General features: G+C 38.7%; 1 protein-coding gene across 2 annotated transcripts in view; it reads right to left on the minus strand.

Annotated features, from left to right (window-relative positions):
* SLC12A2 (solute carrier family 12 member 2) overlaps positions 1-24,913 on the minus strand; it is a 101,239-nt gene extending 76,326 nt beyond the window's left edge. Inside the window, exon 1 of one of the 2 annotated variants that reach the window (XM_070517484.1) lies at positions 23,989-24,913. In XM_070517484.1, coding sequence (XP_070373585.1) covers positions 23,989-24,723 — 735 coding nt within the window. In that variant the 5' untranslated portion in view covers positions 24,724-24,913. The remainder of the gene's footprint in view (positions 1-23,988) is intronic. The other variant, XM_014859515.3, reaches the window with a different exon arrangement.
* Positions 24,914-25,460: the final 547 nt, after the last annotated feature.

Genomic DNA, 25,460 nt, shown 5'->3' on the forward strand with positions numbered 1-25,460 from the left:
GGAGGTGTTCAGAGACAGAAAGAAAATGTTCTAGATCTAGAATCATGTCCTGGGGCCAGCCCCATGGCGAGTGGTTAAGTTTGCACGCTCCGCTTCGGTGGCCCAGGGTTTCACAGGTTTGGATCCTGGGCGCAGACATGGCACCACTCATCAAGCCACGCTGAGGCGGCATCCCATATGCCACAACTAGAAGGACTCACAACTAAAAATACACAACTATGTACTGGGGGCTTTGGGGAGAAAAAGGAAAAATAAAATCTTTTTTTTTTTTTTAGAATCATGTCCTTAACAGTACCCCGTCGTCCTTCTTCTACCCGTATCTCAACAGCAGGGAACAAAACACAGCTACATTTCAAACTCATTCTTTAAATACTGAAGAGTCAACTAAATTAATTATCTTTTAAGCCTGAAAACTGTGATCTAGATTTCCTACAGTACTTTTTTAAAAATCATTTTCAGTGGTTCTATACCTGGCTTCTAGTGAATTCTGAATATAACTATTTTTTCATAGAAATGAGCTACAGCAAGTTCTGTGTTACCACAGAGCAAAATCTATGTAATAATCCAAACTCCCTTTTTTCCTTGACTGGTATCTATTAACCAAGCAGACTCATTTAATTCGAATTAATGCATTATTTCTATATGGTTTTCCAAAGTGCTATCAACCTAGATTAGCTCTTAAGAATCCATATTTATGTAACTTAACTACTGCTAATTCTTACATTTTTAAGCAACAGAAGAAACACTATAATAAGTTAGATGCAATAAATAACAAGTATATTGCTTTGAAAATTATTTTACTTAGGCTTTTTTTTTTTTGAGGAAGATTAGCCCTGAGCTAACATCTGTTGCCAACCCTCTTTTTGCTGAGGAAGACAGGCCCTGAGCTAACATCTGTGCCCATCTTCCTCTACTTTATATGTGGGATGCCTAACACAGCATGGCTGGGATCTGGGCTGGTGAACCCCAGGCCACCAAAGTGGAGCAGATGAACTTAACTGCCACATCACCGGGCTGGCCTCTACTTAGGCTTTTTAATGATGTTAAGAGAAAAATAATCAAATTTTAAACTAATCCTCATGTTTGCATTAACAGGCATAGCTATAACTTATGTGAAATACATGGAAAATAAGTCATTATAAGATTACTAAAAATTTAAAAGTGAACTCTAATGTTAACCACTTCTGATAGTTCACAAATTCTTTAAAACAAATCCTAAGAGAAATAAATTACAAAATTTCCCCTACAACATAGTTTCATAACTACTACCTACTGTATACCCCAGGCTCATTGTATACAGAACCCCTCCCATAAAAAAAAATTTTCAAATGACCCAATCTTCTATTCTTTAATAGCTTTATTGAGCTATAATTCACATACCACACAACTCACCCATTTAAAGTGCATAAGTCAATGATTTTTAGTATATTCTCAAAGTTGTACAGTTATCACCAAAATCAATTTTACATTTTTATCATCTCCCAAAAAAAGCTCCATGCCCATTAGCAGTCACTCCCTATTTCCCCTTTCCTCTAGCTCCTGGCAATCACTTACTGACTCTGTCTCTATGGATTTGCTATTCTGACATTTTATATCACTGAAATAATGGAATCATACAACATGTGACCTGTGTGTGTGGCTTCTTTTACTTCGCATAACACTTTCAAGGTCCATCTATGTTAAAGTATGTATCAGTTCTTCACTACTTTTTATTGTCGGATAACATTCCATCGTCTGGATATACCACATTTTGTTTATCCAATCATCATTTGATGAATATTTGGGCTGATTCCACATTTTGGCTATTATGAATAATGCTGTTGTGAACATTTATGTACAAGTTTTTGTGTGGACATATGTTTTCCTTTATTTTGGGTATACCTCTATGAGTGGAACTGCTAGGTCATGAAATACTTTTTGAAATGACTACTTCTGGGCATTTTTCTCATCTCCTGTTTTGTATCAGACTGTAGACTGTCACTCCTCATTTCAATGTATCTGCCTATTGTCATCCCTCTTCCTCACTTACATTGTGGTATAAACGTGTAAACCAGTAACCAATTAAACTTGTTAGAGATATATAAAAACAGGGGGAAAAAAAAGTGACCAAGGGTCTGTGTAGCTGAATAAGAAAAGCAACCCACTTTGGCTTTACTTCCTCTGTTGGATGTGTTCCAGATAGTAGAGCATCAACGACGAACCCAAATTAAAAAAATGACTCCTCATAGGGACTGACGACTCAACTGTTCAATTATTCAAATAAAACCAGAACAAAAATGCTTGCCAGTTAATTCACCTAAATTTAAGGTAGACAGAAGTTCCTTAGTTTTCACTCTAGGATATTTAGTGCTCTTCAGTTAATTTATGAAAGATGATTTTAAAATATTATATAACCTCCAACTATCACAAGAAAATATAATGTCTATAATATATACAAAATATACCTCTCTTCCTATGTCTGTTAAAAGAAAACTAAAGATGTGTGTATTTAATAGGCTACTTTCTCCAAGGTTGAGTATTGATGTAGGTGTCTTTTTAACAACACAAAAGCATGCAGGCATCTTAAAATTTTTGCTCTGTGTGTGTATCAGAATTCCACCTCAAAGTTCCAAGATGTAGCAATAATTATGCTAGTTTCCACTAAACTATGAACAATCATATTCAAAAAAACAAAGTAAGATTTTCCAGTGTGTATGAAGTGGTATTTTAAATTCAGATAGGTCCACACAAAACGAAAACTTACCTTCCTTATGATGCTCTAATAGCTGTATTTAAAAAAATGTTATTAATCTCTAAAATATAATTAAAAAATTAAAATAAGTATTTATAGTTCAATCAATATTTAAATATAATGAAATTTGGTTTATAATTCTAGTAATTTCCTGAAGTAAAAGAAAACCAAAGAATACATATATTTTGTTTCTTTAAATACAATAGTTTCAGAGAAATAAGGAAATTGTTAGATATGGCATTTTGTCTACATATAAAAAAACTGTATAAAAATCTTACAACCAGAAAACTTACACATATACTATTATGAATTATGCTAATACAAAGGCACATAAGTAAAATCTTCAGTCTACCTACCATTTTCACAGAAATGCTGGGTTTGTGTTTTTTACCGTTTTTCATATAATGGATAAAAAGTAAAAAATAACAGCATAAATGATTTTATGGATTACACCGTATTAAATGGGGAAGAGGAGACAAAGGAAACAATGGAAGACCAGGAGAGACAGACCCTCAGTAAATGCAAGGATTTCTTAACGAAAGAAATAGAGATACTAGTAAATTATGTCAGCCTGAAAAGGAAATGATTAATTCAGCTGGACATGTTGAATTTGAGGAGCCATGAGACCATTAGGCAGAGAGTTCTATCATACAGTTAAAAATTCATGACTGGATCTCAGGAGAGGGGCCAGGCATAAAGAGTTAGTGGGTAAAGCTATGGAAACAGTATGAAAAGAGAAACTTATGGAGAGAAGACATGAGGAGTTGAACACTTTTCTGGAAAAATACAAAATACAAGAACGAAAGGGAACTCTGGTCTCCGCGGTCATTATTTCTTTGCAGGGAGTAGAGAAAAGGGAAATTTTTACACTACAGATAATCTCTCCTCTCCCTTGTATATTCAAATTTGCACCTCGGCTTCATCATTCTTTCTCCTTTAATCATGGTTAACTTTTTACTGCACACCATGCTCTCGACCCCAAAATGACAAATACTACAATGAAATACTACAGCACGTTCCTCAATGCATGCCACCCTGGTTTCACCCCACCACCACCCCAAAACAGTTTTATTAAGACATCTGAAAACGACTCCGCGCCAAATCTAGTGTACATTTTTCAGTCCCTGTCTCACTGGACTTTTGAAACAGCATGCGATACTGATGACCACTCCCTCTTTCTTGAAACATTTCTTGAAATACCACACTTTCTCTCAGCCTCTTCTACCTAGCAATTAAACAGTAAGAGTCCCTTCAACACTGGGTCCTATACCCATCTCCTTCTCTCACTCCGTATTTTCTTTCTATGGTCATCTCACCAGACCTGTAGCTTTAAACACCATCTATATGTGATAAGTAATGTGATGGCTTCTGTGTATTTCCAGATCAGACTTTCCCTTTTAATTTTAGCCCTGTGTAAATACTGATGTTCTCACTTGGATATTTCTTATCTTTACTATTCTAACTCTTACCAAATGAGAAAAAGAAATTGTCACTGTGCTATAAACAGCAACTTTCCTCTAAATGAAAAGGAGAGGGAAATAGTTTCTTTTTTTTGGATTAGTTTTTAATTGCTAAAGGTTGCAGTGAATACTTTATCAAAAAAATTATTTGATGAGAAAGACAGTAAGTTCTTAATAATTAAAATCCTTTATAATGTAAACATATTTTATTTATTCCTCACTGCATGTGTCTTAAAAATTTCCAAAGTTTTTTTCAGTTTCCAATATCCAAAAGTTAACTTGTCTTTTAAGTTACCAATTTAAATTATCTTTTACATATCAAAGGTCATATTACAATTCTGCTTTACCTAAAAGAAAACACTAGCTATAATACACTGACTGACTTAAGGTTTAATGGTGACTTTTCAGTAAAAAAATTCTTACAAAATCAAGCTATTGTTTCTTCCCTAACACTGGAATTTTCTTCAGTATTTTAGAGACAACCTATGATGAAATCAGATTTCTTTTTAAAATAATGGACAAAAATAAAGCTTTAGGAAAAAATACTTATCCAAATTTTTTAAAAATTACAATTAAAAACCTTAACACTGCTTTAACTAGCTCTGTAACCTAGAGTACAGAATTATTTTCTATGTACAACCTCATCAAATGATTAGTGCACACCAATGCAGTTCTCCTTGTTAAACGCTTTAAGTACAAATTACATTAAAATGTCAGTTATTTCTCTCTTTCTTCAGACATCTCAGTTACTAAGTTCATAAAATTTTCATCTCAAGTGTACAGTGCAGCACAGCTGGTCTTTGCCACGTCACTGGACAAGGATGTTAATATCCAGGAAAGATGATCCTGTAGTGATCAGAATGTTTTATGATCACATTTTTTTCCAGGGTAAGTAGATAAAGGTGTTTATCAGTGTGCAAGAAAAAAATGAAGATTGTCTAAACAGTGCAACTTTTGAATACAGTTAAAATACTAATAAAACACATCTCTGGCAATGTTTATTACCAATCTATTCACTTTTTAGAACAAATTTACTCTGTTTTTACAGTTAAGCTGGTAAATGAGTGGTAAAAGTTATCTTTGCTCAGTAATTTTAGGCCATGGTAGGCAAAAGACAATAATCTACATGCTTTTTTTTTTTTTATTTGGGAGGAGGGGGAAATGTTTGGGTTATTTTGTTTATTGGTGTTTTAAAGAACAATTGAGCAAAGCTGTACCAAAGTGTGTCATTAGGTCTAAGGCTGTCACAGCATCCTTTCCAGGTAGACTTAACGATGCTCAAATACGGACACCCTTTGAAGAAGGAAATGTTCCAATTGCTTAACTGCATTTACTATATTAAAAAGTCCAAAGTAACTTCTGATTTTCTTCTGTTAAGATTCTGCATTTGAAACAGAACAAAATCATTCCATTTGCAATAACATGGATGGACCTTGAGAGAATTATGTTAAGTGAAATAAGCCAGCAAGAGAAAGATAATCTGTGTATGACTCCACTCATATGAGGAATTTAAAATTATGGACCAAGAAGTTTAGTGGATACCAGGGGAAAGGTGGGGTGGGGGGTGGGCACAAAGGGTGAAGTGGTGCACCTACAACATGACTGACAAACATTAATGTATAATTGAAATTTCACAAGATTGTAACCTATCAATAACTCAATAAAAAAAAAAAAAGCAGCAGCTCCTAGAATTGGTTGCATTGGAAATTTGATTAAATATTTTCCAAACAAACCAGGACCTACTCAATAGCAATGTTGAAAAGAACCCCAAAGATGCTGTACCGTCTCCTGCAGACAGTTCGTTTCAGTTCTAAATCTAGCAGCCAGCCTTCTGCCATTTGTTTGTTCACTAATAGAATGATGTTAAAAAAAACTTTCCCAAATGCAAAAATTAACACTTTTAATAGAGACCTGTGAAATTTGGCCAGATTTTTCTTCATGTATGCAGAATGTCTAGATGGGACACAGATTAGACTTCTCCATGTTTACTTGGCTAGTTAATTACCACAAAATATTCATTTGGAACATAATTAAGAGCTATAATTGGGCAAGTAAACCAATAATCATCAATAACTCTGAAAACATTTCCAGTCAATAAATTATTTTCTTGCGTAAAAAAAAAAGATTCTGCATTTGCAAAAAGCAGTTTCTGGGTATGAACCACAGTCAAATCCTTCTATTCATTCATTAAACAAATATTTATTAATCAATTTTATCAAGCACCTACTAGGTACTTTCCAACCCTCCTAGAGATGATATTTTATAGTAGAGGCTAGAGATGAAAGATAGGTCTTCTACCTTAAATCTGGGGTATTTTCTACTCTATGAAGTAGTCTCTATTAAATTAAATGCTGAACCCAGTCAAAAAAGGTCCAGCACCTTTTCAGTAGTAACTTTCTTTTCAAGTGACAACCTCTGACAATCAGTTTCCTAATCTGTAAAACGGAGATAAAAATCCTTGCCCGCCAGCACCATCTCCTTGGAGTCTTGAGGTTTTCTAAATAAAGATCAATTTATAGTAAGACAGCCACCTAAAGCAAATGAGGCTTCTAGCTCTTGGCTATAAAGCTAACTGATACAATGTGATTATAATATAGTAAATTTAAATGCCAGCACCATGTTAGAAATGTGAGAGTATGGCTCAATTGTAGTTATATATTTCAAAAGAATTAATAGGAAACGTATTCCTAGGTGTCCTGGCTTTTCAATGCCTGGCCACGTTTCAACAAAAAGACTACACACTCAGTTGACCCTATCAGAGCAAGGGCAGCAGGTCCCTGGGACTACACATGCTCTCGGGGCCCAGTCAATGATGCTCCTGAAGCACATGTTGAGAAGTCCAGACCCATCACAGTACGGGAGGACCAAAGTCCATGCCAGTGAGCATCCCTTGACAACTTCTGCAACTAAGGATCCTCTTCCTTTTGTCCCCTCCACTGCGTCTCTGAAGAATATATTGCATTAAATCTTGATCATGTTTTTTGGACGCACTTGAGTCTATACTTCTGTGTAAAGGTCCATTTACTTAAAGGAACAAAATTTGCTTTCAGCATCACCTCTGTTTAACTACAAAGTGATTCTTTAATATACTAACTTACAGAGTTAATGAGAGGTTCACATAAGATAAGGTATTTGTGTACCAAAAAATAAAAAACAAGGCTGATTATTTATTAAAGATGAAGACAATTACAAAGGAAGAAAGAAAAATAGGATATAAATATGCGATAGTTTAAGACAAAGTTATATTTATTGGCTAATCTTTTTTTCTTTTTTATGGCGAGTAAGAAGGGCCCTGAGCTAACATCTGTTGCCAATCTTCCTCTTTTGTTTTGCTTGAAGAAGACTGTCTCCGAGCTAACATCTGTGCCACTCTTCCTCTATTTTGTATCTGGGACGCCACCACAGCATGGCTTGATGAGCAGTGTGTAGGTCTGCACCCAGGATCCAAACCTGCAAACCCCAAGCCACCAAAGCGGAACATGTGAACTTAACCACGCCATGGGGCCGGCCCCACTAATCATTTTTTTGCAACCACAAAATATGGGTCAAACAAATTCACCTTGCTGAATGAAGATCAGAGAACTACTAAACTGCTTTCTAACACTTTGATCTATGAAATAAAATTTAGATCCCAATCACAATTGATATTCCTTTCTACACAGTAAATCAATCTTACCAAATAATCTAAACTGCCAGAAAAAAAACAATATGAACAGGAAAAGAATGGGGAGTGGGGATACATAAAGTTTTAATGTATTTAACAATTACTTATTTAAAAGAAGGTGCTAGGTACAGGGTAGTAGCTACAGTAGAGAATACAAAAATTTTTAAACACATGAAAATGTTTACCCTTATTCAAGTTATCCAATTAAATTATGCTGGTAGAGCACATTATCTAATAATTCTGGCAACTACAACCACCAAAAAAGTCACAAGTCCAACATTAAGGGAGATCACAAAAAAATAAAACTGAAACACTCTCTTCCAGAAGTTAAGTTTTAAATTCTATCCCAAATTAACACTTGCACTAAATGAAAAGTAATATGAGAAAGCCTAGTTAGCAGTGTAACAAGCTGCCTTAGTAATTAAATACACTTTATTTCCATCTGTTTCTGAGCAATTCCCTTACTATTTCCTATAACTACACAAACACTTGGAAAATATAATGGATGATTTTTTTCCCCCATGACTCAAAGAGTTCAATTTTGGTAAGAATTGGTTGAAGGTTAGGAAATAATTTGTTTTTGCATATTTAGGGGTGAGGTGAACCCTGGCATAGAATACGACCCAATCTACGTTTATTGTGATATACACCGGATTTTTTTGTACTAATATTGCAAGATACGAAATAGTAGCTTCTGCCTTCAAGAAGCAAGAGTTTCTTATAAAATACAGTTGTACATAATCTAGATCTAGTTATCGATTACCAATGGGATAAACTAAGAATTCTCAGCATGTCAGACCTCCATAATCTGTCTGGCTCACTTTAATAACAGCCATCATTTACTAAAAGCCTACGATGTGTCAGACACTTCCCTAAATGCTTGCAGGTCCTACTTCCCTGAATTGACACATCTTTGAGAGGTAGGTATTATAATCCCCACTTAACAAATGAGGAAATAGTCTTTTGAGAAGTTAACTTACCCAAAATCATGCAACTATTAATGGAGCAGTACAGAGAATCTTCTAAATGGTAGAATTCCACATATTACAGTGAGCCAAGGTAAATTATTTTAGGTATCTATTTTGGGCAAGAGGACAAAAGATAGACAAATCACCCAACTCAGGAAACTGTCCTGCTTGAACTTCCCAATTCCCAAGCTATTTTCACTCTTCCCCTTGCTTCATCTTTCCATCCTTCCTCTACCTTCAAATCTACAGAACCTAAGGGCATCTGACATGGTCCTTATAAAAACAACAGTAGAGGTTCTGCACTGGATGTCACTAGAAAGGATTTTATAAATCTCTTGTGCTTTCAATAAATTCCCCCAGGGTCTACAGTGTCTATGAAACTCTTTGCCCTATAGCATTGTTACAGACAGCTGCACTGGACCACCTACGGAGGGGAAAAACTGCCAGTGTCCAGATATAATCCATCTGGGCAGGCATGTCAAATATTTAAATATGCAGTTGTGTAGCAGATAGACTTATGCATGTTACTTAACTTTAGAAGTTTATTTGGAGACTATTGTGGTAGAAAGGGTAGAGAAAATAGGCCAATCACTCAGTTTCTATGTTACCTAGGATTTATCCTTTTCCAATTAAAAACCCACATTAGCTGCTCAAGCTAGCAACTCCTATAATCAGATGTTCCAGGTTATACTAGGTTCTTTCCTCCCTCAGGCTTTACCACTGCAACCTCTTGACCCCTGGTCCCACCTACACATCCGTGCCCTGCAAGGAAGGCTTGAAAAGTAAAACTGTTCACCAGAATTCTTGAGATTTGTCATCAATGTTTTGTTACCACACATGATAAGACTTGACATGATTAAAGAAAAGATAAATATTAGTCTGACTGTTTTAGAAGTGAAGTTTCTGTATTTTTCCAACCAAAGGCCACTTTCCTATTTCTATTAATTTTCCTTGAAGGTTTTTATACCCACTCAGACTTCTAGCTTCTAAGTTAGAAAATAACTGAAAGAATTGTAACTATCATATTTAATTTGATATAATATTGCTTTTATTGCTGAAACACTGGTTTTAAAGTATTTTCTCCAGAGGGACTTTTTGCTTGCTGTTCCCTCTGCGTGTAACGCACTTTGACGATGGTTGCCTCTTTCTCATCCTTGGGGTCTTGGCCTAAATGTAGCCTCCTCCTTCCCAGACCACCCAACACGTAGTTTCTTCTCATCAATTCCTCTTTTATTTTCTTCATAGCATATATCACAGTCTGTAATTATCTTTTTATTTACTCAGTTTTTATAATCTATGCACCCAACTCCACTTCTTCAATATGTATTAAAATGGAAGGTCCACAAGGGCACAGCCCTTTTCTGTCATCTTTATTGAAGACATAGTAAATGAATATTGAGCCTTTATGGGCAATCTCTCCTTTCAAATAATATCCTGAAATAGGAGAACTGAAATTTAAAGTGTCTGCTCCCAAGTTAGATCTGGGTTCAAATTCCAACTCTGCTACTCACAAGCTATGGAAACTCTAGCAACCTCCCTGGTCCTCAGTTACCACACCTGTAAAATGAAGATAATATTATCTACTCCACACTGAGAAGATGAAGTGAGAAAATATGATGATTGTATAGAACACAAAAACTCTCATACACTGCTGGTGGGAGTATAAGCAACTTTGGGAAAAAAGTTTGAACATTATCTTCTCAAGTTGAAAATATGCATACCCTTTAAGCCAGCAATTCTACTCCTAGGTATATCCCTATAGATGCAGAATATTTATATGAAGCAGAACACTCGTACAAAAATGTTCACATTGGAATTGTTAAAAATTGCCAAAAATTAGACACAATCCAAACATCCATAACTGTAGAATAAACTACAGCATTTCATACAATGGAAGATAAATAGCAATAAAAATGAATGAATTACAAATATAAACATAACAGCAAAAGATGATATATACTGTATGATTCCATTTATATAAAGTTTTAAAGCAGGCAAAACTAGACTAATAGTCTTCAGGAATACATAAAGGTGACAAAATCCATTAAAAAAAAAAGATCAAGACCAAGACCCAAGGAAATGCTCACCTTTAAGTCAGGACAGCTGCTGCTTCGGGCGAGGGGCGGGGGGGGGGTGGAATATGATTAGAAAGGAGTACACAGAGGGTTTCTGGGGTGCCAGCAATGGTCTATTTCTTGATCTGAGTGATGATCATTTGATTAAGTTATACATTTATGCTTTATGTCTTTTTTTTCTGCTATATTCCATACACATACACACAAAATGATTAAACCAGAAAATGCGTTAAGTGATTGATAACACTGCCTGACATTAACAGAGTAAGTGCTCAGTAAACTTTCACTATTATTATAAATAACAAATAAGTGAACTATTATTCCAACTGCCCATGTCATGAGCTTAAATAACTGGGTGTTGAACAAATACATAAAAATAAATACTGCAGAACATCATTAATCTAGATTCTACTACATAGCTTCTTGTAATTTGATATTTGGAGAGTTTAAGATTACCTCTGGAAAAATAAAACAAAAAATTCACCTTTACATACAAATATGGCATCCCCACTCTACATGGTGATAAAGGATTCATCACCTACACCATCGCAAGTCCATAGAGTACAGTGTGAAGAATGCGGCTTTGATGACCAACATTCACACTGCTACAAATATTCTGCAACTTCTCTAACACTAGAAATGTGTTTAGGAAATGACAGCTTCCGCTCTTGGCTACTTCCTTTGGTGGCACCTGTAAGTACTTCACAGCAGGACCAGCTAGGGTTAATGTTAGATCGCATGGTCTGAGAATAGAAGCAAAACTTCTGGATTTAGCTTTTTCAAGCAAATTAAATCACTGTTAATGATAGCCAGTGGAATGGAGAATCTTTATTTTAGTGTACTCTTAATATACAGGAACTTATCACTTTGTTTACAAGTAGATTGTTGATTTAAATAAATCCAAAATTACATTTCAAAAATGATAACATTCACCAATAAATGCTATTTGTATCTTAAAAACAAACTTCTGAGCTAAAGAATTGATAAAGATACATTAAAGATAACAATTTCTCATATAGTTTAATAGCATCTGCTTAATACTAAGGTAAGCCAAAATGTTAAATTAATATCACAAAGCATAGCCAAATTAGTAACTAAAAATGGATGCATATATATGCAAATTGAGAAGCCAAAGTAGCTGGGTTTATTCTAACAATTTTTTCATTAAGTACTAGCCAATTATATCATCCCAAAGCTACCAACACTTCCTATCCGTGCTGTCGGTGATTGGTGTATTCAGTGTAATGCTCCCATACAGACTACTCACTCAAAACAAAGTATTGTTTTACAGGAATCCAATCTGCTCTGGTTAACAATGGTCTATTAATATCCAGTGGCATTAATGCAAAGCTCAAAACTCAAGTGCCACAGATAAAAGTGGATGGTGTGACCATGTGACTTTGCAATGAACCAAGTCAGAACTGCTGATTGCAGTCAAAAAATTCAGTCCCCTTCCTAGCCCATCATGTTCTTCTTTACTAATCATTCAAGACTGAGTTACAATAGAATATGTTAAGAATAGCATAACTTATGCATCATTTCAAATCCTACACAAGTTGCTAATGTCAACAAACTAAGAACCTGAAGAGAAACAGCTTGAAAACATTTTAATTCAAATTACCAGAAAACTTAAACCTTCCAGTATCAAATAATATAATTATGTGATCTACATTTCAAATTGTTTTACTTTTAAAATAAGAAGAACCAAAAGTTGTCAAGGATTTACATACATGACTAGCGGCATCATAAATGGGTAAAATATTAAAAAAGCAATATACATGCTTTTTATTAAGTAGAAAACAAAAACTACATTTAGTGGATGAGATGCACTTGGTATTTCATGTACTTCTCACATGAATATATGATATTTCTCACTGTGAATTATCATCTATCCCATTTTCTCTAGAAGCAACCTGAGGATCAGAGGTAGCAAGTCCTTTTTCTGAAGGTCACACAAGTAGAAAGTGTAAAGACCAAGATTTAAATCCCTGACTGACAGCTAAACTATGTGTGCATGAAAAAGAACCTAGGGTGAATGGAAAAAAAGCAAAGACCAGAAAGGAAATACTCTTAATAGATACGAGTGCTCTGGGTGAAATCCCTGAGTTTGCTGCCTTTTTTAACTGCGAGCACTCCCCAACTGCGTGTAAGGTGGATGGCTGAAAGTGAAGCCTTACTAGCTTGAAATATGAGAGAAGAGAGCCCAAAAGCCAGGAAAGGAATTGGAAATTAGGTGGGAATCTCTAGAAAAAAATGGAATGACGGTGAACGTAAGCCTCAAATCTCAGCTGACCACTAAATTACACAGGTAAAGGGGAACTCCCCCCATCCCCCATCACCCCACCCCCCAGTGAGCCAGGCTAAAAGAGCACCAGCTGGAAACAATAAAACAAAAGATAGCATCTTCTACATAGCAGGCAGAGAGGACCCAGTTTACAGTTTGAGCCAAGGCAAGTTAAGTACCTGTTGGAACAGAAAACAATAATCTTTAGAAGAATATAAAAATAAACCAAAAATAACCCAGAATTGCTACAAGGTATTATCTACATATCCAATTGTCACCCAAAAATATTACACAACAAGAAAAAATAACCCATCATGAGGAAAAAAACCATCATTAGAAAGTACCTCCAAGTGGGGCCAGATGTTAGATTTAGGAGACAAAGACTTCAAAATAGCTATAATAAATACACTCAAAAATTAAAGGTAAATATGGTATCAGTGAATAATAGAGAGGGAATCTCAACAAAGAAATGGAAGCTGTATTGTAAAAATTAAAAATTCTAGATCTGAAAAATCACAATAATTGAAATGAAAAAATTCACTAGGACTCAACAGCAGAACGGAAATGGCATAAGGAGGAAGCAGTGAGGAGCATTAACTTACAGATACAAGAAACTGAACAAACCCAAAATGGATACACTCAGAGAAACAACCTTACCCACGGTCAAACTGCTGAAGGCCAAAGGTAAGGAGAAAATCTTGAAAATAACCAGAGAAAACCAATATATCATACAAAGGTATGCAATGATATGATTAATGGCTGTCTTCTTATCAGAAACAATGGTGGCCAGAAGCCATTGAAAGTGCATACTAAAAGGACTGAAAGAAGAAAACCCTGTCAACCAACAAGTCTACATCCAATAAAACTATCCTTCAAAAGTGAAGTGAAATAAAGACATCTTCAGATAAGCAAAAACAGAAAGAATTTTGTGGCCAGTTGACCTCCATTAGAAGAAGTACTCAATGAAGAGAAACTGTATCAGATGGCAACACAGATCTATAAGAAGAAATGAAAAAAAAATGGAAATAAATGTGAGTATAAAATACCATATATTTTTCTTCTCTTCTCTTTTCTTTAAAGCCATATAACTGTTGAAAGCAAAAAGCACAACAGTATATTGTTGGGTTTATCAAGTAGATGACAACCAGAGCACTAAGAAAAGCAAAGCATTCTGTTTTAAAATTCCTATATTTTAGCTGAAGAAATTCAATATTCTTTCTAAGAAGAGCAACTACTAAAATAACAATGCAAAGAGATACATAGCTAGAAAGTCAATAGAAGAATTAAAATGGAATCCTAAAAAATATCTGATTAGCACAAAAGACGGCAGGAAAAGAGGATTAGAGGAACAGAAAACAGATCTAAAAAACCTCAGAAAACAAACAGCAAAATTATCAGGCCTAATTACAACCAAATCACAATAAAAGTAAATGGACTAAATAATGTACAAAGAGAAAATGAAAGTTACGGTACATGTATTCTATGATGTACGTGTGTGTGTGTGTATATACACATCTCAAACATTCACTTAAATAGATTACTATGGGCGACATAAAACTGACTATTTATTTACTAACGATTATTTAATCCTAGGTGGAAAGAGTAGGATATAAAATTGTAGTTTTAAAATGTACATAAAAATGCAAAAATGTTAAGGATTTGAAGTCTAACTTACTTTCTCTATTTCCCAAAACTTCTCTTTATAATGAAATAATAATAAACATTTTAAATAAATAAACACAATGAAACCCTTGGAGTAAATTTTCAAAGTCCTGCCCTGGAAAGGATTAATCTTCAGCCTCTTGAAATTTGGTATTTTAGGATGACTTGAGACTGCAATTTTCCAAAAATGTGTAGCTCTTTGACTCTTATGTTAAGATTTAAAACACCGTTGTTACTTTGTGCCAACACTAGCCTAGATGGAGATGCTGTGATAACCAAAACTCAGGTCCTATCTTTGCGTCTACTGTAAAGGGCTATTCTAACCTGTATTTTTCTGAGAACTCTATTTCTGCTTTTCAATATTTTCTTGTCTTCTGTCTCTACAACATGCTGGCTCTCTCTGGATCCACCTCTGCCAGTGTTCACTTTCCCTTCTAACTTGCCCTGGTTCTGGATATCAGGTAGCTGAATTTGTTATAGCTACACAGAAAGTGTAACTATACAGGCACCCCGACTTGTAGATGTGGTGAATCCCTTGCTTCGCTTAATTACTGGATTAGCTTTGTTTCTGATCAGCAAATCTGCCAAATAACTGGGGTTGAAATAGATGAGACAGTATCGTAATCTCTCCAAGCCTACAAACCAAATCTGTTATTTGTAAAAATTTATAGGTCAGCAGGACTCAAGAGTAATTTATCATAAAGCTTAATTTCTAAAATAGTAAAGCCTGATGGTTTATGTCTGAAACCATTAGGTTCTATAAAAGAGAGGTAATATCGAGGCCAACTTTTCATGTGAACTCATCAGGATTCAAATTTATCAGTTAGTATTTGTATGTCTGACTTCCCTGTAGGATTTTAATAGGGGACCTAATAAGCAACATACGTTTCTCCTAACACCTCACATGTGAGCTTAGGTTATGAGTTTAATGTGAGGTTAGTTTAATGTGCCTAGGTTTAAGTCCAGCATCTACCACTTACTGGGTGTGAAACTTGGGCAAGTTGCTAGTAGCCTTTGACTTCATCTATCTGTAAACTACTTGGTTTGCAAGGTTATTGTGCCCAGACTAGAGAGCTCCTGAAATACGGCAGATGTGCACTAACTGGTAACAATGCAATTCAATATACAGTTATCTAAGGGTTAAAGCCAGATCTTTAAATAGTTAGCACTTATCTATATAAGGGTATTTCAAAGCTTGAGAATCAGCACATTAAAGAAAATAACTATATACTATTGTCACAGAGATAACCAAAGTGTAAGACTCTCAACATGGTCTAGGATACTGGTTTGCAAACCTGGCTCTATACAAATCACCAAGGAAAGCTTTTCAAAAACTACATATACAGTAGTCTAGTCCCCCCTTATCCACAGGGGATACGTTCCAAGACCTCAAGTGGATGCCTGAAACCATGGATAACACTGAACACTATATATACTATGTTTTCTTCTATGTATACATATTTGAGGAACAACAGCAAAACTAGCACAAATTTCTCTTTCATTCTTCACAATCTCACAAATAGAAGATTTGTTCTTACTGAGCAACCTCAGTATACGATTTTTTTTCTTATTAAGTCAAGAGCTCTCACCTTTTCACTCAAAGGAAACACTTTAAGGCTTCTCTTTGGCATATCCAAATTGCTAGCATCACTACTCTCGCACTTTGGGGCCATTATTAAGTGAAATAAGGGTTCCTTGAACATGAGCATGTGACACTGCAACAGTCGATCTGATAATTGAGAGATACTAAGCGACTAATGGATGGGTGGCATATACAGCATGGATACGCTGTACAAAGAGATGATTCATGTCCAGAGCTGTACAGTCTGAGATTTCATCAAGCTACTCAGAACGGCGGGCAATTTAAAACTTGTGAATTATTTCTGGAATTTTCTATTTAATATTTTCAACTGCAATTAACCACAGGTAACTGAAACTACAGAAAGCAAAACCACAGATAAGGGGGTATACTCTCTGGGAGAAAGGAGGCTGTAATTCTTCTCCAAGAGATTCTTTTAGAAATTTGGGAATCACTGTCCAAAGAAAAGGACAGGGAGACAGAGACCTAGTTTCAAAAAGATCCAACCTCACCAAGTATTAGTTATGTGACTTTAGGCAAACCACGACCTTGCAAAATGAGACTGCTACTCCAAAACCTTCACCCACCTCCTCCAAAGATAGATTTCAAGACCAAATACAGATATGAAAGCTACAGAGTGCTTTGGAAACTCCACCACTCTATACAATATTATGAAATTTTTCACAGCCTTTCTAATTAAAGACCCAGATCTCCATTCTCAGACTGAAAAGAGAGATATTTCACTGATTCAATAAATACTTCATTGAGGGCCTACTACGTTCTACACACTTTTCTCTGAGGAAAGATCCATGCAAAATTAGACAAAAATCTAAATTTAACGCTTTTAAACTAGTGGTAGCTATCTAATGTGGAAGGAAAGAAAGAAAGGAAGAATGAGGGAAAGAAAAAACTTTCTTTTACTTCCCTGGACAGTACTGTCTGATAGATCTGTGATGGTGGATGTGACGTTCTCTATCTCCACTGTCCAATATGGTAGTCACTAGCCACATGTGGGTACTGAGCACTTAAAATGTGACTCAAGTCACTAAAGAATGAATTTTTAACTTTAATTTTAATTTAAACTTGGCTTAACACCTTATGTAACTAGTGCTTACAGTACTAGAAAGCACCACCCTAGAACTCTTACTTTGTGGAATCAACCCATCAGTTCCCCACCCTCTGTATGGTATCTGAAAAACTACTGGTTTTCATGGTTCTACCTGCAATTTGTAACATAAAAGCACATTTATTTTTATGCTACAAATTAAAGCTCATTTTCTTAACTTCTATTACTTCACAAACCAGTGGCTGCAACTGTGTAAGTGTTTGCCCCACTATAGAGCGAATTTGTGGATTGAAATCCAACTCCTGAGTCTACCTCCCAAACTTGCTCTCCCCAGTCTTCCCCATATCCATAAATACTGATTCTAAACAGGGGGGAAACTGGCACTAATCTTTCTATATACCCCTCATCCAACCTATCAGCAAATCCCAACAAGTCTACCTTTCAAACATATCCAGCAGATATCAGAACACTTCCCATTTTATCAAACATTATTATCTGGTAAAAATCACCATCATCTTAATTGAAACACTGCAATAGGCCTTCTGACTAGTCTCCCAGCTTCCACCCTGAGCCCCTTACAGTGTATTATCACTCTGTTTGCTGTGTGGAGAACTTAAAAACACATGTCTGATCATATCTTGTCTGTGCTCAAAACGCTCCCTGGCTCCCTACATCACTCAGAGTAAAACCCTAAGTCTTTACTATGATCAACAAGGTTCTACATTATTTGTTCCTCACTGCTGCTCTGGCCTCTCCTATCACTCTCCCTTCTTGTCACTCCAGTCTTGCTGGCCTCCTTGTTTCTCAAGCACACTGCCATCTCAGGGTCTTGGTGTTTGCAGTTCCTCTGCCTAGAGTGTTCTTCCCCTAAGATACTTGCGTGGTGCAATCCCTCACTCCCTTCTGTGACTGCTCACCTCTCAGAGAGGTCCTTTCTAACTCCTCTAAAACAGCACCACCCAGCCTTTACCGTCCATCCACCTTTAATTTTCTTCACAGCAGTTACATCTGACCTACTTTTTTATTGTCTCCTGCCACTAGAATGAAAGTTTCACGACTTTGTTGTGTTCACTGCTGTACCCCCAGCACTTAGAACAGTGCTGTTGTTAGTACTCAATAAGGATTTGTTAAATAACTACATTCATACTCATTTTGCTTCAGCATGGAACCAATTTGGCTAGTACTACAGGCTATCCCAACACATATATGAAACATGTAATTAAAAATTATTGAAGGGCCAGCCCCGTGGCCTAGTGGTTAAGTTCGGCATGCTCCGCTTCAGCAGCCTGGGTTCAGGTCCTGGGTGCAGACCTACACCACTCAGCAGCAGCCATGTTGTGGCAGCGACACACGGGCAAAATAGAGGAAGACTGGCACAGATGTTAGCTCAGGGAGAATCTTCCTCAGCAAGAAAAAAACGAAATTTTGAAAACAAACACACTCAACACAGAGGAACCAAGAAACGCTATTTTGGTCCTTTCAATTCCAGTCTCACAGGATTGGAAATTGGAGTATGAACACAAACACACACAGAGAAGACATCAACTATGATAGCAGTATATGGATTTTTTGCCACATTTTAAATCCTCAAATTTACCTTTCCTTCTACCTGGGCAGTCAGTTAGCATATACTTGGGGAATGCATACAGTATTATGGGTAAACCACACTTTAGCTCTGGTGGCATGGATTGATTTAGCAGAGTGGAGCCCCTGGCAAAATTGTGAAATAGTCCAAATGTGACTTTGCCACATGAATGTGTTTCTTATCAGAGTCCCAACTTTACTTAGACCTAGATCTAATCTACTCCCTACCCCCAGGGATGTGACCCATTCTTGTCCCTCCAGGATGATGTACAAGGACTCAAGCTATGTACTGAAGTGATTAGTAGTGTGTGATTCTTGTCCAAGAATCAACACAGCCCACTCAGAGAAGCAGCCATACCGAGTTGGCGAAGATAACACAGCTGTTTAGTGTTTTACTTAAAGTCCTTGTTAAGCGGGAAGAACTGCCCACCTTGATATATTCAATGAACAAATCTCCATTAAGGCCCATCTCTGTGTGGAGATAAATGAGACACAAGCTCAGGTCCTAGTGAAAGAGTCATATTAATCAATGATTACATCATCACAAGAATTCCTCATTTCTCTCAGTTATGTAATCATTCTGCTCTCAGGAGGTCAAGATAGATAGGTGATGTTGGTAATCCCCAACGTGTCCCCTTCAACATCCCTGCCTTCTCAGAGCAGGTCGGAGGGACAGGTAGGAAGAAGAGAGAACAAGAAAGAGGAGCTACTATGTCTTGGCATTGGAGTCAGAAAAAAACTGGGTGTGAATTCCAGCTGTACCGCTTTCAATGAGATTGGCATTAAGCAATTTCTTCAGCTTCTACAAGCCCATTTCATGAGTAAAATGTGTATAAAACCTATTTCTTAGGAATTAAACGAAAAAGCCAACAAGCTCAGTGAGACGTAAAAGACACTCTGTATAGCTGCTCCTTTACTTTCCCCTTTTTTTAAATGAGAAAGGCTAAAATAGAGAGGCCATATACAGACTTGACAGAACAGCAGCAAAAAGTTCTCAAACCCTGGCCTAAGGACAACTATGCAAAGGTAATATTACCTTTTAAAACTGTTTCAATAATGCTTTAAATCCAGTAGGAGCTATTATGGATTGTCTACCACTATACTTTTCCACATTTGATAACCATGCTTTCCATCACACATTGAAGTTGTCCATCAAATACTTATTTTTTTGTTTACCTTCACTTTTGAATTTCTTCTTGTAGGGGCAGGAATCATTACTTTGGTTTTATGTTTTGAAATACTAAAAAAAAAAATCAATTCCTGGCATCAACTTTGAAGAGCTTCTGCCTTCTTTCAAACTCCTGTCTCTCACCTTCCCTAACACTGCTCTCCTGACTATTTCTCACCAGCTTAGCAGCTCCTTCGTCCCTTTCTCTGCCAGTGTCTCCTCAATCTCTAACCTACCTTTAGACATTTTCTAGACCCAATCCCAGACCCTATTTCTGTTCTCTTATCTATCCATTCTCCTAAGTAATTACACCCATGATTCTGACTATTTATATACATATACTATATACATACACACACATTTCCATATATATACACATTTTCATACATGTATATATCTTACATACATATATAATGTATTCTGCCCCCTCTTCCTCAAAATGACTCTTGACTAAGATGTCTTATAGGCTGCTCAAACAGAATTCTTTCCTTCACCCTGAAACCTATTTCTTCTCCACTCTTTCCCAACTCAGGCAACAGTACCACTATCTATTCAGTTGCTCAAGTCCAAAACCTGGGAATCAGCTTCTCTTTCCCTCTCACATCCAATCCACCTACATCCAATTCATTTTGCCACCAACCCTTATTACCTGTAACCCAAACCACCGTAATGTAACTGGTTCCATTCTTGCCCCTGCCAATCCATTCTCCAACCAGCAGGCAGAGATGTTAAAACAAAACAGATTATGTTGCTACCTCACAAAAAACCCTTCAAAAATTTTCCACTACATTTCTAATAAAATCTTTTACTAGCCTCCTTATAGTTCTTTGGACAAATCACTCTCTCACCTCACTACTTTCACATATGCTGTTCCTTTGACCTGGAAGGTTGTTCTGCCCTATTATCAACTTAGCCTTCAGGTCTCAGCTTCATTGTCACACTTCTTGAAAAAGGCCTCCCCAACACACCAATTAAAATTAGGTCCTATTATATCCTCACTAAGCATCTTACACTTTTCTTTCATAGCACTGGAAAAAAATATGTTACTTGTGCAAAGATTTGGTTAACATACGTCTAGACACTCAGTATCTGTTTTGCTAATCACTGCATCATTCCACAGTGCCACAGCCATGCTACCAACACCTAAGATACTCCTCTCCCTAATAAATATTTGACAAATGGAGAACGCATGAGTCCTGGCCCTAGAATGGCAGCAAGATGCACCATGGATACTTAACTATTCCTCTTCAGTTGGACTTACAGGCAAAATACTTTAAAAAGTCACAGTGCTGGGCAATGAAAGAAATTCAAGCAGAAGGAAGACAACATAGTCCTTTCCCCTAACAAGTTTCTGGTGCTTGTCTTTTAGTTGTTTGGTTCTTCCCTAGTTTCTAGCACTGAGTTAGACCCAAGGTAGACACTTAAGCACTTAGTGACCAAGGTAGACTACATGACAATCAATCAAGTGATAGAATTAAATGCTACAGAATTCTAAATATTATGATTCAGGTACGGCTAGAAAAGGCTTTAAAGAAGCCAGAAGCCAATCTAGACAGGGTGAGGAACAGCTTCTGGCGATCTGGCCAACCTATGCTACCACCCCTCTCCCATCCTCCTTCAACAGTGTAGATCTCTATAGTCAGATTTGTACTCCTTAATATAACACATTTCTTTAATCCCTTTGCTAAATTCTAATCAAAATTAATTTCCATCTGAGGTTCTATGCTTATTTAACCTAATATAACCCGGTGGCTATAAAAGACCAAGTGGTAGAAGGTAAAAAACTACAAAGAATTCATTACTTGTTGCATAAATGAAACTCTGAACGTAACATTTTGCACAGTACATCCATCTAATAATGTAAAAATTAAGAGAATCTAAAATCGAAGAGTTTATGTACTTTCTGAAGGGCCAATTTAAGACCAAAATAAAAACTACATTAGGCATTATTTTTCAGGCACTGAACATGGGTCTTTATGTGCATTTTTTTCCTAATCTTCAAAATAACCCTGAAAGCTGAGGAAGCTGAGGCTGAGAGACTGGGTGACTTCTTCAGCTAACAACACAGGCATTCTTTTTTAGACACTGTAAACTGACCAAAAATGCAAAACAAACAATCCCTAAAGTTTTGGAGAACTTGAAGTGCTTTGCTGAGAGAATTTAACTTAAAATAACAAAAACTTTCCTAGGAAGCATACAAGTTCAAGGAATATAACATCCTTCAATTAAAAAAAGCCTTCCCAAAACATAGAGGTAAATACAGACTGCTTTACTGCTAAACTAATCAGCTTTGGTGAAATAAATCCCAAATGTATCTGCATAATATTTTCAATAATAATAAAAATGCTCTAACGAACATTATCAGTTACATACCTACACTACAAAGGTTTTGAGTTTTGAAAGGAAAAAAATAATAGATTGGAGAGAAACTACAGGAGTATGAATAAAAGAAGTGTTTTAAAAATTGTTTTTCTTCTGATATGACAAAATACCACAATGGAATAACAGCAGTAGTTCAAAGCTAAATGATGTCAGGCTTTTAAACAATCAATAAGCTATAAGGGTTGGGACCTCTGTAACTATTTCAAATTGTATGAATGTTACATTTATCAAACATTGGGATAAGTATAGTCTTGTATGAAATGACTGTATGAGATCAAATAACCAAATCCAAAAGAAATTACATACTTTCTGTATTTAAACTCTTCCACACTATGATTGATTCAACTTACATGGTACCAACTCTCTGCATTCACAAAATGCCATCAATGTAGTCATTATCTACTTGTAAAGTGTGACTTCAAGTAATCCCAGCTAATAAAAATGTTAAATATTAATCAAATCTCAAAAGCATGAACATATCTCAAAATAACGATTGTGTACCCTGAAGAAATAGTCATAAATGGTCATAAAAAATAGAATTACAGAAATCAATAGAGTTTATAGCGATGGTTTTCTGTTCACAAAGTATAATTACTTTGCAAGACCCCAGAACGTCTTTCTGGACATCCTCCACAGTAAAAACATTTCTCCTGTTTCTTTTGCTCCTTTTTAGACTCTGCCCCTCCTCGCCAATTTTTTGTTTTTTATGTAGTCCTCTCCCAAAATGTTTACAGTATAAAAAAATGGATTTATGGCATTATCAGGGACAGCATGTCCCAAGACTTAATATTTCTATGATCCTTTGCATATTCAAGATTGCAAGAATTGAGCTTTTAATAATTTACAGACCACAAACACACCCTGTTAAGATTTTCCCTTCGAACACTAACGTTCCCACTCTTGGGACCCCTAATGGGTGCACATAAGCCATACAATACAACCTTTAAAAAGGCCACAGATGGTAGGTGTTCTCCACTCTCTCCCAAGAGACGTCCTCACCTCCTGCACATTCCCTTCTCGGGGCCCACAAGCACAACTGTCATTCAGAGAGATGGTAATTGTTAAGCGTGGGTGAGAAAGTGTACATGAGAGATATAACCGGATGGAGAAGGCTGTTAAGTGCAGCCTCTTCCATGTCATGTCACTAACCTAACCCGCTGCAAACTTTTAAGAGATTAAGTTACATTCCTCTGCAATTCTACCCTTGACAGCTGAAGCCAAAGATGCTAGCGAGTCGTGCACGTCCATTCCCGCCACATCACGGGTGGAGAGCCGGCGGCACATCCCGCAGTCAGCGGGACCAGTGGTTGGGGAAGGAAGGAGGGCTGGTGAGAAAGCTGCAGGGAGAGGGTCGGGAGAGCTCACCTTTTCCAGCTCATCGTGGAGCTCCGCCAGGCTGGGCCGGAGCAGCTTCTCGCCCAGCTGCGCGGCCGTGTGCCGGTAGTGGTCGATCCTGGGGACGGCGTCCATGGTGTTGTGGCCGAAGGTGCGCAGGTAGTAGGTGTTGGTGTGAGTGTCATAGTAGTAGTGCTGGTGGTGCCCACTGCCGCCGCCGCCCGAGTGCAGGCTGCTGCCCTCGCTCAGCACCGTGTCCCCGCCGTTCTGAAAGCTCACGTTGGGCCCATCGCCTCCAACCCCCGCAGCATCCGACAAGCTCTCGTCCGCCGACGAGGAGGCAGCCGGGTCTACGAAGTTCACGCGGAAGCGGCCCTTGGCTTCCTCGCTGCCCTTAGCCGGCCCGCTTTCACCGCTGGCTTTCCCCTCCGCGGGGGTCTCTTTGCCCCCTGCCCCAGCACTGGCCGCCGCCGCCGCAGCAGCAGCAGCACGCCCGGCGTTCTCGGAAACCAGGTCCACCTGGAAGCGGCTCTGGCTCGGGGTGGGCCCCAGGGGTCTGCCCAGCCCATCCCCGGCCGCCGCGGCGCCCTCACCGCGGACCCCGCCGCCGGCCCGGCTCGCGGCCGCAGCATCCTCAGGCACCGAGGGCACGGCCGTGCCGGGAAGATCCACCCCGGCGGCGGCCAGCGCGGCGGCTGGCGGCGCCTCACCGACCCCGGCCAGCCTCGGGACGCCGGAGGAGGGCGCCGTGGGCCCTGGCTCCATCACCGCCTGAACCCCTGGCGGACCCGGAGAGGCTGGCGGACGTTGCGGGCTGCAAGCCCTCCGCGCCCCCGGCCGGCGGTGGCGGCAGCCGCAACGCCAGATGAGGGAGCCGCTCTCCCCGCCGCCCGCTCGCCGCCGCTCGCCCGGGCCGGCACGAACGGCGCCGGCAGCCTACTTAGCGCGCGAGTGCAGCGGGCGCGGGGCGGGTCCCGCTGTTTAAAGCCTCGGCGGGGCCGCGGCGGCGCTGGCCGGGGATGCAGCACGCGGGAGGCGGGGCCGGCGGCTCCTCCGCCCCTCAGCCCGCCCACCCGAGGTCCCGCAGCGGCGCGCGGCCGGCGCTCCCACGGCGCCCCGGCCCTCCCAGGCTGCTGCGCGCCCCCACGCGAGAGCGGCGCGCGCGAGGGGCGCGGGCGGCCAGTCCGCACCCGGCCTCCGGTAGCGGGCCCCGCGAGCAGCTCTAGCCGCGCGATCGGGGAGCAGGCGCGGCCGCGCGTCGCCTCAGCGCCGCCGTCGCCGGGAAGATCTCCGCGCCGCTACCTCCTCTTCCGTCGCCCTCCTCCCACCCCTCCACCTCCTTCCCCCGCCCCGCTCTGCGGCGAAAAGGAGCTGGCCCCCCCGGCCGCCTCCCTCTCTCCCCGCCCCTGGGGCCGCGCGTCAGTGGGCCGGCAGCCCAGGCCACGGCAGCCGAGGCTGCGGACGGCGCCCGGGCCCTGCCTCGGCGCACGCGGACTCCTGAT

This window comes from Equus asinus, chromosome 9 (assembly GCF_041296235.1).
Source record: "Equus asinus isolate D_3611 breed Donkey chromosome 9, EquAss-T2T_v2, whole genome shotgun sequence".
NCBI lineage: Eukaryota > Metazoa > Chordata > Mammalia > Perissodactyla > Equidae > Equus > Equus asinus.